Raw genomic sequence first — 14,531 nt, forward strand, 5'->3', positions numbered from 1 at the left:
CTGTAATAGTTTCCTCTTCTGTGCTAAAACACAATTCACTGGTCTCTCATTCTTCGCAACAATTTCATCAGCAGAAGTCCTCTGCTACAATACAAACCACTCACAGTTGTCTCTCCTGTTTCTAAATGTAAACACAATTAGTAGGTTACTCTGCTACAATACTAACCGCGTGGAGTTGTCTCTATTTGCTACGCTACGAATACATCATTGGTTGATATCTCTGTTACAATACAAACCGCATACAGTGGTATCTGCTGCTTCACAACGAATAAATACTTAGTTGATTCCTCTGTCACAATACAAACCTCTTGCAGTTGTATCTCCTGCTTCGCAACGAAAACATTATAATAAGTTGATTCCTTTCTAACAAAACAAACCGCTAACAGTGCTCTCTCCGGCTTCACAATGAATTCCTTCTCAGTGAGTTCATCTTCTTCAACATTAACCGCTTACAGTGGTATCTCCTGCTTCGCAACGATTATCTCATCAGCAGTTTTCCGCTACAATACAAACCACTCACATTGGTCTCTTCTGTTACGCAATGAAAACATCATTAGTAGGTTACTCTGCTTCAATACTACCCACTCTGAGTTGTCTCTCCTGCTTCGCTTCAAATTCGTAATTGGTTGATTCCTCTGTTTTCAAACCGCTTACAGTGGTCTCACCTGCTTCACCAGAAAGTCATCATCAGTAGATTCCTCTGCTACAATACAAACCGTGTTCAGTGCTCTCTCCGTCTTCACAATCAATTCCTCGTCAGTAGGTTCATCTTCTTCAAGATGTCAGACCGCTGACATTGGTCTCTCCAGCTTCGCAATAAATTCATAATCAGTAGGTTACTAGGCTACATTTCAATCGAGGCGCCATAAGCGGAAATGCCCAAAAGCGGAAAACAATAATGGTTAGTTATCAATATTATTCGCGTCGCTTTCTTATAAAACAAAGGATAATGTCATTGTGGCAATCTACATATATAATCCGAGTTTGAACCATTTAAAGACTATACCAACTTATTTCTTGAATACAATACGATAGTTATTCAAAGGAATAGTCGTTCATACGACTTTTGAACATACGTTAGGTCAAGCTAGAATAATAAATTCAATTTGTTTATCAGCTATGTTTATTTGTTTTAAGAAATCGCTTTGAAATCAGATACAGGTCAAGTCGCCAATGACGGTGCAAAAATGTATTTACATTCAGCGGTTGTCTCTACATTCTTGTTGATCGTCAGAGTAGCTGTTCAGTGTTATTTTGCTGTTCCTCATGTGGCCACATCAGATAAATGAACACATAAAAATACTGCGTGAAGAACAATTAGTAAGTTTTATGTGATTGAAGCAATATACATTATTAATAATGGGTCATATTATTCCCCTTTCATTGAATTATATTTGGAATTAAGCTTCCAACGAATAAGTTACAGTGTATATCCGAATAACCAAAATCTAAATATACAGTCTAAAATATAACTGGGCATGGATATTGTCCGATTAAAATTGCTATTAATGATAAATACTTGTCTTCAAATTAATTCTTATTCACAAGAATAACGATTTTGGGTTTGAGCCAGTCCCTGAAGAAAAATTTATTTAACTACTGTATATAAAATACATTTCATAAGTCAATGGAACTACTTCCACAGAGTTAAAATCATCGATTCTGAGTGATGTCTGTTTATGTGTAAATAATTTGTTCATACACATTATGATATAATACATATTAAATGTGACATTAAGTTATTTAAAAAACCAAATTCAACATTCAAGTTCACTTTTATTCTTGTACTTTGTTTGAACCTATGTACATTGTAGCAACATGTATAAACCATTGATGTTTGTGTACAACTTGAGGTAATGTTTATACTTATTGGAGAAGCCGTTTCGGTATTGGAGTAAATTCTGTCTAAGTTTAAGATTATTTCTGAAAGTAAAGCAATGCTAAATAAATTTTAAAGGACCTTTTCACAGATTTTGGCATGTATTGAAGTTTGTCATTAAATGCTTTATATTGATAAATGTAAACATTGGATCCACTAAAAAAAGAATAAAATTAAAGACATAAAAAAGCGTATATCTCAACTGGGCTCGAACCACTGAACCCTAGAGTAATAGGCTTACGCTTAGACCACTCGGCCATCCGTGCTCATACAATTAGTGATACATTTTATACTTTATATGAGCAATCCTAGATGTGTCACAAAATATAATGACAACAACAAAACAAATTATACAATCGTTTTGCGTTGCAGCGCTTCATAATTTTTCAGGTTTTTTAAATCTTCAAAAGATGCCTATAATGGATATTTTAGAGCATGGTCAATGTTCAGTGTTACTGTTTCCTCACAAATATCATAAATACAACGAAAATTTTCGAATCTGAAACATTTTTTTTATTTTGTCAATTTACCAAAACGTGAAAAGGTGCATTACATGCTTGTGAATAATCAAGAAAAACTGTCTCTAAAATTACTAGACTTAAGCTCAAAGAAGATTGTCTAGGTACTACATCAAACGATAATGAAAGCGCTGAAGGCACTGGAGTTGTTCGCTATTGAATAATTTAAGACGCAACTCATTTTTCAAAATTAATCGCAAGTTTTAAATCAACACATGTCATTCAAATTTATAAAGAGTGTGTCTTAACGCACGGGTCGTGATGTGTGTGCACTTTTTATCATCCTATTTATTTTACAGAGGTAACTTAGACAAAATAACAACAACATGGCCCTTTTTTGACGTTCAGAAAGCATAGAAAGAATTATGAAAATGGTAATGAAAACTGAATATAAAGACAGCGTGCAATCACCATCATATTAAATGAATATTGTTGGAATATCGAATACCTATCTTACTAAGAATATAATTTCATTATGGAAATTCCCTGTACAAAACTTTTGATTTTTTACACCATATACAAATTCTAAATACACAATAACATATTTGATGAAAATAAATTTGCGAGCATTCTTTTTACTAAGGAATTAGGTTGTCATAAAGACAGCCCTGTACCCGTACTTTGTTGTTTATGTATTACTTGTTACCGTAGTAGTTCACACGTTGTCAACAACTTTGACCTAAACATGGGTATAGAGCACTAATGCGCTTTTTTGGCACAGCTGTTTTACCCAGCTTTTCACCTTAAATGACTTTCAAATAGCGCCAGCAGAAACGCATGAATATATTCGAATATTTCATAGGCTAATTCGAGATAAAAACCTCTGAACTTTGGCTACAGCACTGTGTCTGTGCTCAGCGCAAAGGATGTATCACTATTCAGTGTAAGAAATTCCGGACTACTCTATGTATATTCAAACGACACAAATTGTGGCCCAGTTACAATTACATGTACGCGTTTAAATCCATCTCGCAGAATTTCAAGGTCAGTACTCGTTCACTAAATCTTCCGGGGAATATTTAATTAACTATCGATAAACACAGTTTTGCTTTCAAGATGAGAAAACAAACAAAAAGTATAGTGTCACGATAAGAGGAAAATCGTTTAATTATCCAACCACAAATGTTTGCCGTACTCGGTCAGCACGTCTGGAAATCGTTCCTAAACGCTTGGATATGCTGTCCTTATTTACAAGTTTGCTATTTTAAATTCAATTTTGTATCGAAAAGCATTGTGCTAAAATGTGTCATTTACAATTCGCAATGAGATTTTTAATGACCCTCATTATGCGAAAATGGGTCTTATTCCATATGCGTTCATCATATGTTTAGCCCACTCAGCCTGCGCATCTCTCAGTCTGGTCAGAAGATACATAACGAGACCATAACACATTGGGTGATTTTATAGCGAACAGCATCGCCCCTGACCATACTGCGCAAATGCACGTGTTGAGCTTAAGATACGCTGGCCGAAACGCATAAGACCCATTTTTGCATGACGCGGCTATGAAAGTGTGATTTAATGTGTCGAAAGAATACTGCGTGTAGATCAAAAAATTAAAAAAAGATATATATCGATGGTGCAGAAATACACTCATAATAAGGCATGTGAGGACACATATGATGTGCACTCCCTTAGTATACTTTTTATCTACTTACACTAATGTGTGGTACTCCCGTAGTATATTTGTTATCTACTTACAATGTACACTAATGTGTGATTTGACAATGATAACACACATTTCATGCGGTGAATATGCGATTAACAAGTTAACAAACAAAATAGTTAAACTTTTGTTTTCAATTTAATTATTTAGAAATATAAATAGCAAACTTTATTTCAAAGTCAAGCGATTATATAGCATTTTTGTTAATGTCTATAGTATACCTGTACTAATTGGTGAACTCGTGTTCAACGTTTTGTTAATTGAGAACTGTGAATGCAAACAAACTTAACCTTCTACTATTGCGTTTTTAGCACCCGTAAATACAAAAGATCGCCGCTATCTGTTGAGAACAAAAGAATGTTTCCCAGGCATATCAAATTTAACCCCGCTGTAGTAGCATGCACTATGAACGAGGTTACACAACATCCCACTATACTTTTTTATAAGCATCTATTAATAGCCTCAGACGGCAGATGCGGCGGTTATCGTTCTAAGCGTAGTTAAGAGTAGACCGACTTTCAAATCGTAGCACTAACATTAGTTGTGCGCAAGCGAACAACTAAAAAGTGTTCCTGTATTGGCGATCTCATTGCACGAAACGCTCATAATGGCCTGCTTAGCTGCAGAATCCTCTTATTGGTTCCCTCTGCTTCGATACAAACAGCTCAGTCGGGTCTCTTTGGTTTTCTGTATTGCTTGGCTACACATTAAATTCTCACTTTTGTCTACCCTAACTCGATACAAAGTCATCACAGTAGCTTCCCCTGCTTTAATATAAATACTTAGACTTCAGTCTAAGAATTGTTTGGTGAATACGGACCCACTGGAAAGCATAAACAATATAAATATAATAAAAATATGCGAGCACCATATTAAATGTGTATATATACTCATTTCTTTATCTGTTGAAGAAACAATGTGTACAGTTTGTGAAATAAATTGATTTAAGTAATATGACTAAGAGCTATATAAGAATAAAAAGATATTCTGAACGATATCTCCATGTTCATGTAAATTACATATATGAGTGCATCCTGTAGTGTGTTTTTTTTATATGAGTCGAATACACGTTACGACATGTATTACTGTTTTTACATCGAAAAATGTGCAGCAATAAAAGGTAGTGGTATGAAGATTTTCAAGTGTTTCCTCTTGTGACTTGAGTAATTTAAAAAGGACTGAATATATTACACTGACTATAAACGCGCCTCGAAATAGCCCTTTCTGGACAGAAGTGTAACCGTAGGTAAACATATTTTAGCGATGTACGCATGGCGTTAAGTGTAATTTACCGCTGAATGATTACTCTGCAACGTATGAAGTGTGAAATGCACGTAAATTATCCTCTCTTGACAGTTTATTTATAATGGCGCAGGGAACAGAGCGAGTGAATATTTATTTCTCAACGAGTTTCATATTGATGTAATTACTTTATTTCTTATTCTGACATCTGTCACCATCCGTGTATTATATGACATATGTGAACAACATCAACATAGAGTCGAATCGGGAAATGGTATGGCAGGAAAAAAAATGTATTTGGAACTGAAAACATTATTTCATCATCAACAACAATAACACCAACATCATCGTCACCATTATTTTCGTCATAATTATCATATTAGTAACAGTTATAATAATAACAAGACTATTGCAAAGCAATATATGTCCCTTACCGGCTCCACCATTGTCAGATTTTATATATATATATTTGTTGCCATACCAACCAGAATTCTTGACGTAGGAACAAAATAAAATGACGTGCATAATCTCCATATTGCCACCTGTCCATATTTCAAGTTTCATGAAAAAATATGAAAAACTTTATCGCAGGATCCAGAAAAGTGTGACGGACTGACAGACTGACGGACAGACGGACGCACAGAGCGCAAAACATAAGTCCCCTCCGGTGAAACCGGTAGGGGACAATAATTATAAACACCAAAATGTGACGTGAACGTGTATGGTCCTTCTTCACTATATTCAACCTTTTCCATGCAATTCCGGTAAAGACATCGTCAGTGGATTTTTCGGTAAACGATACGCACACAAGTTACCGTTTGAAAAACTTTGTTTCGCATTATCACTTATTTGTTTCTCCATAACGTCACTTTTCTCAGATCGGATAGATCGATCAGACCTCTGCCCTATGGACACAATTTGCATAGGACTTTCTTGCAGATCGTGCATTGCCGCAGACGCTAAATGAATTCCCGGCGGAATTTCGTCTTTTCCGTCTGCGACGGAAATTCTTTTTCGCGATGGCGAAAGAGTAGACTTTCGCTGTCGAATTTCCGGAAACCGTTTGTCACGCTGATATGGCTCGTAAACGTTTAAATCCATGTTCGTGTTAAACATGCTAGCGCTGTTTGGGTTCGCATTGTTTTTGAACACTTTCTGAAACAACGGAGATCCACGCGAGGACGGGATATCGTCGTCGTCGTACGTGTTCGACGTCGTCGGCGGCGTCGGAAATAACGCAAAACCCGGGTTTACGGCGATTCGGTCGGGGTCTGATTCGTAGCCGTACACTCTCAGGTTCGGATCCAAAGAAGATGAATAGGAAGTTCGGGACAACGCGACGTAGCCGGAACCGGAAGCAGTCGATTTCGATAACACGGACGGCGATCCGTAACTAGAGACATTGCATGACCAGCCGGTGTACAGCGCCTTCTCGCCCGGCGTCGAATTCGTGCTCCTTGCGGGTGGGCGGTTACGGAACGATTCCGATTTGCGTTTGTATTTTCCGAATATTTCATTCACTGGCTGTGAACATAGAGAGTTAAGCCACGTGGACTGCATCTGAGCGTCAATATACACGGGTTTGTCCGACTCTTTCACGAAGTAATAGTCAAAGTTTTTCCTCTGCGGCTTTGTCTGCGGTCGCCTCGATTTTGCCGACCGGAAATTGAACTGTTTCGAGGACAGGAGTTCGTTCGGAATTCGGAGACTCCGATTCATGCTCGAGAACGCGATGAACGGTTGGTGACATTGACCTTTGATACTCGGTCGGCGCGTGACCGTCGGCGTGGATACGGGACAGCGGTACACTTCCTCGCCTACCATGCCGCCAACGTGTGGGGAAAGCCGGTCCATGACATCATAGCCATGGCTAACATCATGTGACGTCACGTCTTGTACGGCGCCAACTTCCGCTATATGGTTTTTCATCATCATTCGCTTAAAAGACAAAAGGAATACCTGTAGTAATATTAAAGTATGCCGTGATTTCCATAATGTATTTTGCAAATCTTACCAAATCTTACCAAACATGATAAAAATGAGTACACACTATGTGTTATTGTTCTATGGATAAATGTCCATGATAAATATTACCTATAATTATTAATGGCATGCATATGTATCAATTGTTCAGTTATAACATTAAATATATCTATTTTATATCATAACATGCATACATGTATACATACATATATACAACTTTATATGAATATGTACACATACTGGTATTTCAAGATGAACACACATCTATGTGATTAAACCATCCTTAGCCACATAAGTGCTGTTAAGTGCAATCCTGGTTTCATTTATTTGTTGCGAATACCAGACGAGCATTAAAAGGTAACCAATTAAAAAATAATAACTAAAATTATTGTAAAATCATCTTTGGATTGTATCGTCATAACTAATGGGAAAGCGATGATTTTGGTTCATTGTGCATCTATATACAGTTAACATCACGATACCTCATTAATTAGCGGTTAAATATAGAAATTACGAATCGAGATGTTGTTTCAACAAAACGCCCGTGTGGTATGCAGCACAACCTAAAAAACGTTGTTTATTAGCGGATAAACTGTGTAACATCGAATTAAAAGAGTATTTCAAGTAAAAATAAAACACTGAATAGTGTTATTTAATAAATGCCCATTTAAATATCAGCTATAATATATTTATTTATGTAGCACTCGTATTTAAATTTGTCTGTTATCAAACTTATAAATAAATAAATATTGGAATAATTTGATGTTGAACATTCGTTAATGTGTGCAAGAGGTTTATAACACAACACAAGTTAATAGGATTATTACAAATTATTCATAGTTAATCCCTTGATATCGTTTGTTGTTTATGTTACGCGACTCAACAAACTCAAACGCACAAATACAACCAGCACGCAACTAAGGGTTTCAGTTATTTATAGCCTAGAAGTCTATCAGAACATCATAACTGTGAGACGTGTGTTTGTATAATGTTTATATAAACATCTTTTCCTTAGAAATATTAAAATCAGTCAATCTTCAACTTACGTATATACCTCATTTCAGACAATTTACAAAGACTCATTAATGCAATACACAACATTTAACATTCACTAAAGAACAATAAAAATACTCAATCTGAAATTCGTACTTTTACATGATCAGCTCATCCTAACTGGAACCTAGCAATGTAAATGTATTGCATGGTCAGTGTATTCAAACAAAAAAGCAAACAGACGCGTTTTCCAGTGGATTGAAGTTTAATCAGAATTATAAAAAATGACTTAATAAATACAGACACACAAACATACCCACATAAACAGTTTTAATCCAAGTCTCGCAAAAACTGAATGTCTGATTCACATCTGAAGTCACATTTATAGACACAAATAATATTAGTAAAATTGTCATTCGTATAAGCTGTAAAATTAAACGTCATATTGTTGATTTGATATGATATCGATAGGAATCAATAAATATATTATATGTAACGGACGCTAATACAAACAATTCTTTATATATACTTGTATACTAGTAACTTATAAAGTTAAAGTCTCTATAACGCTCAAAATCAATGAAAATTTCGTAAAGTATTTCGTAAAATAAAGTAAACACCTAAACAATCAGTGTCCCTTATAGCAATAGCTACAATTTTAACGCTGGATGTGGTATGATTACATAGATTTTTGTAGATACAAAATGCTCGTTTTTATTTATTTGTGACCATAATTAATTCCATGTTGTCAACAACTTTGACCTAAACATGGGTATAGAGCACTAATGCGCTTTTTTGGCACAGCTGTTTTACCCAGCTTTTCACCTTAAATGACTTTCAAATAGCGCCAGCAGAAACGCATGAATATATTCGAATATTTCATAGGCTAATTCGAGATAAAAACCTCTGAACTTTGGCTACAGCACTGTGTCTGTGCTCAGCGCAAAGGATGTATCACTATTCAGTGTAAGAAATTCCGGACTACTCTATGTATATTCAAACGACACAAATTGTGGCCCAGTTACAATTACATGTACGCGTTTAAATCCATCTCGCAGAATTTCAAGGTCAGTACTCGTTCACTAAATCTTCCGGGGAATATTTAATTAACTATCGATAAACACAGTTTTGCTTTCAAGATGAGAAAACAAACAAAAAGTATAGTGTCACGATAAGAGGAAAATCGTTTAATTATCCAACCACAAATGTTTGCCGTACTCGGTCAGCACGTCTGGAAATCGTTCCTAAACGCTTGGATATGCTGTCCTTATTTACAAGTTTGCTATTTTAAATTCAATTTTGTATCGAAAAGCATTGTGCTAAAATGTGTCATTTACAATTCGCAATGAGATTTTTAATGACCCTCATTATGCGAAAATGGGTCTTATTCCATATGCGTTCATCATATGTTTAGCCCACTCAGCCTGCGCATCTCTCAGTCTGGTCAGAAGATACATAACGAGACCATAACACATTGGGTGATTTTATAGCGAACAGCATCGCCCCTGACCATACTGCGCAAATGCACGTGTTGAGCTTAAGATACGCTGGCCGAAACGCATAAGACCCATTTTTGCATGACGCGGCTATGAAAGTGTGATTTAATGTGTCGAAAGAATACTGCGTGTAGATCAAAAAATTAAAAAAAGATATATATCGATGGTGCAGAAATACACTCATAATAAGGCATGTGAGGACACATATGATGTGCACTCCCTTAGTATACTTTTTATCTACTTACACTAATGTGTGGTACTCCCGTAGTATATTTGTTATCTACTTACAATGTACACTAATGTGTGATTTGACAATGATAACACACATTTCATGCGGTGAATATGCGATTAACAAGTTAACAAACAAAATAGTTAAACTTTTGTTTTCAATTTAATTATTTAGAAATATAAATAGCAAACTTTATTTCAAAGTCAAGCGATTATATAGCATTTTTGTTAATGTCTATAGTATACCTGTACTAATTGGTGAACTCGTGTTCAACGTTTTGTTAATTGAGAACTGTGAATGCAAACAAACTTAACCTTCTACTATTGCGTTTTTAGCACCCGTAAATACAAAAGATCGCCGCTATCTGTTGAGAACAAAAGAATGTTTCCCAGGCATATCAAATTTAACCCCGCTGTAGTAGCATGCACTATGAACGAGGTTACACAACATCCCACTTTACTTTTTTATCAGCATCTATTAATAGCCTCAGACGGCAGATGCGGCGGTTATCGTTCTAAGCGTAGTTAAGAGCAGACCGACTTTCAAATCGTAGCACTAACATTAGTTGTGCGCAAGCGAACAACTAAAAAGTGTTCCTGTATTAGCGATCTGATTGCACGAAACGCTCATAATGGCCTGCTTAGCTGCAGAATCCTCTTATTGGTTCCCTCTGCTTCGATACAAACAGCTCAGTCGGGTCTCTTTGGTTTTCTGTATTGATTGGCTACACATTAAATTCTCACTTTTGTCTACCCTAACTCGATACAAAGTCATCACAGTAGCTTCCCCTGCTTTAATATAAATACTTAGACTTCAGTCTAAGAATTGTTTGGTGAATACGGACCCACTGGAAACCATAAACAATATAAATATAATCAAAATATGCGAGCACCGTATTTATTAAATGTGTATATATACTCATAGCTTTATCTGTTAAAGAAACAATGTGTACAGTTTGTGAAATAAATTGATTTAAGTAATATGACTAAGAGCTATATAAGAATAAAAAAGATATTCTGAACGATATCTCCATGTTCATGTAAATTACATATATGAGTGCATCCTGTAGTGTGTTTTTTTATATGAGTCGAATACACTTTACGACATGTATAACTGTTTTGACATCGAAAAATGTGCAGCAATAAAAGGAAGTGGTATGAAGATTTTCAAGTGTTTCCTCTTGTGACTTGAGTAATTTAAAAAGGACTGAATTTATAACACTGACTATAAATGCGCCTCGAAATAGTCCTTTCTGGACAGAAGTGTAACCGTAGGTAAACATATTTTAGCGATGTACGCATGGCGTTAAGTGTGATTTACCTCTGAATGATTACTCTGCAACGTATGAAGTGTGAAATGCGCGTAAATTATCCCCTCTTGACAGTTTATTTATAATGGCGCAGGGAACAGAGCGAGTGTGTATTTATTTCTCAACGAGTTTCATATTGATGTAATTACTTTATTTCTTATTCTGACATCTGTCACCATCCGTGTATTATATGACATATGTGAACAACATCAACATAGAGTCGAATCGGGAAATGGTATGGCAGAAAAAAAAACAATGTATTTGGAACTGCAAACATTATTTCATCATCAACAACAATAACACCAACATCATCGTCACCATTATTTTCGTCATAATTATCATATTAATAACAGTTATAATAATAACAAGACTATTGCAAAGCAATATATGTCCCTTACCGGCTCCACCATTGTCAGATTTTATATATATATATTTGTTGCCATACCAACCAGAATTCTTGACGTAGGAACAAAATAAGATGACGTGCATAATCTCCATATTGCCACCTGTCCATATTTCAAGTTTCATGAAAAAATATGAAAAACTGTATCACAGGATCCAGAAAAGTGTGACGGACTGACAGACAGACGGACGCACAGAGCGCAAAACATAAGTCCCCTCCGGTGAAACCGGTAGGGGACAATAATTATTATCACCAAATTGGGACGTGAACGTGTATGGACCTTCTTCACTATATTCAACCTTTTCCATGCAATTCCGGTAAAGACATCGTCAGTGGATTTTTCGGTAAACGATACGCACACAAGTTACCGTTTGAAAAACTTTGTTTCGCATCATCACTTATTTGTTTCTCCATAACGTCACTTTTCTCAGATCGGATAGATCGATCAGACCTCTGCCCTATGGACACAATTTGCATAGGACTTTCTTGCAGATCGTGCATTGCCGCAGACGCTAAATGAATTCCCGGCGGAATTTCGTCTTTTCCGTCTGCGACGGAAATTCTTTTGCGCGATGGCGAAAGAGTAGACTTTCGCTGTCGAATTTCCGGAAACCGTTTGTCACGCTGATATGGCTCGTAAACGTTTAAATCCATGTTTGTGTTAAACATGCTAGCGCTGTTGGGGTTCGCATTGTTTTTGAACACTTTCTGAAACAACGGAGATCCACGCGAGGACGGGATATCGTCGTCGTCGTACGTGTTCGACGTCGTCGGCGGCGTCGGAAATAACGCAAAACCCGGGTTTACGGCGATTCGGTCGGGGTCTGATTCGTAGCCGTACACTCTCAGGTTCGGATCCAAAGAAGATGAATAGGAATTTCGGGACAACGCGACGTAGCCGGAACCGGAAGCAGTCGATTTCGATAACACGGACGGCGATCCGTAACTAGAGACATTGCATGACCAGCCGGTGTACAGCGCCTTCTCGCCCGGCGTCGAATTCGTGCTCCTTGCGGGTGGGCGGTTACGAAACGATTCCGATTTGCGTTTGTATTTTCCGAATATTTCATTCACTGGCTGTGAACATAAAGAGTTAAGCCACGTGGACTGCATCTGAGCGTCAATATACACGGGTTTGTCCGACTCTTTCACGAAGTAATAGTCAAAGTTTTTCCTCTGCGGCTTCGTCTGCGGTCGCCTCGATTTTGCCGACCGGAAATTGAACTGTTTCGAGGACAGAAGTTCGTTTGGAATTCGGAGACTCCGATTCATGCTCGAGAACGCGATGAACGGTTGGTGACCTTGACCTTTGATACTCGGTCGGCGCGTGACCGTCGGCGTGGATACGGGACAGCGGTACACTTCCTCGCCTACTATGCCGCCGACGTGTGGGGAAAGCCGGTCCATGACATCATAGCCATGACTTACATCATGTGACGTCACGTCTTGTACGGCGCCAACTTCCGCTATATGGTTTTTCATCATCATTCGCTTAAAAGACAAAAGGAATACCTGTAGTAATATTAAAGTATGCCGTGATTTCCATAATGTATTTTGCAAATCTTACCAATTCTTGCAAATGCATTGTATCGCACACATTCCCATGAGTTCACAATGCTTAAATATATTATGCTTCCCAAACAGGTGTCTCATATTTAAAGCGAACTCTTAATTCAGTTATTGCACAGTTACAAGAGAATACAAAGGTCGATTTGTGTTGCATAAACATTTCAATAAATTGACATTTTTTATCGCCGTTACATCTCCAATGGCAGTTAAAGACAGCAGAAAATATTAAAAGCGAACAGTAAACAATGCCTGAGTCATGAGCAGTATACAGAAACTCATTTGATGTCTACACTTACTTCGATCCCCCACGCTTTCATCGTTCTATTAAATTAACCTCGGTCTGGAAAAATTGACTGAATGCATGTGCGTACAGTTTCACAGATTAGCCGGTGCAATTCGCACCTAAACTGATTTTTGCTAATAAGGAACATTATGTACAGAGAGATACCATAAACGCAGAAAGTGTCTTCCACGATGAGCATGTGCGGACTGCACAGGCTAATGGACTGCACAGGCTCATCTTGGACGACATCTTATACGCATGTATTCAGCCCAGTTTTCACAGAACGAGACTTAAATACCCTAATGTTATTTTCGTTAACTTTTCAATAAACAACGATATCAATAAAGCGAATTTTGTTTTTGTTTCTACTTATATCGTTCACAAAAAGTGTACAGGAAGGTAGGTCGCTGTAACGTTTTTCAACGAAACTTAATTTGTGATTGCATATCAACGTTTGCGTAAATGACTTGCTGTACTTGCAGTTTGAACTTTCAAGTAAATCATGTAATGCACAGTTTAAACCTTTTATTATACAATTGTTTTATTAATGACCTGAAACATGATAAAAATGAGTACACACTATGTGTTATTGTTCTATGGATAAATGTCCATGATAAATATTACCTATAATTATTAATGGCATGCATATGTATCAATTGTTCAGTTATAACATTAAATATATCTATTTTATATCATAACATGCATACATGTATACATACATATATACAACTTTATATGAATATGTACACATACTGGTATTTCAAGATGAACACACATCTATGTGATTAAACCATCCTTAGCCACATAAGTGCTGTTAAGTGCAATCCTGGTTTCATTTATTTGTTGCGAACACCAGACGAGAATTAAAAGGTAACCAATTAAAAAATAATAACTAAAATTATTGTAAAATCATCTTTGGATTGTATCGTCATAACTAATGGGAAAGCGATGATTTTGGTTC

The 14,531-nt window shown here is 36.7% G+C and overlaps 1 protein-coding gene across 8 annotated transcripts in view; it reads right to left on the reverse strand.

Moving 5' to 3' along the window:
* Positions 1–4,945: 4,945 nt before the first annotated feature.
* The window catches only part of LOC127853202 (uncharacterized), a 36,670-nt gene continuing 27,084 nt past the window's right edge, over positions 4,946–14,531 (reverse strand). For 4 of the 8 annotated variants that reach the window (XM_052387483.1, XM_052387487.1, XM_052387486.1 and 1 more), the window contains exon 2: positions 4,948–7,243. In XM_052387483.1, the coding sequence (XP_052243443.1) occupies positions 6,047–7,243 (1,197 nt within the window). In that variant the 3' untranslated portion in view covers positions 4,948–6,046. Of the gene's footprint in view, positions 7,244–13,025; positions 13,210–14,531 lie in introns of all 8 variants that reach the window. The other 4 variants (XM_052387490.1, XM_052387488.1, XM_052387484.1 and 1 more) reach the window with 3 other exon arrangements.

This window comes from Dreissena polymorpha, chromosome 12 (assembly GCF_020536995.1).
Source record: "Dreissena polymorpha isolate Duluth1 chromosome 12, UMN_Dpol_1.0, whole genome shotgun sequence".
In the NCBI taxonomy this organism is placed as follows: domain Eukaryota; kingdom Metazoa; phylum Mollusca; class Bivalvia; order Myida; family Dreissenidae; genus Dreissena; species Dreissena polymorpha.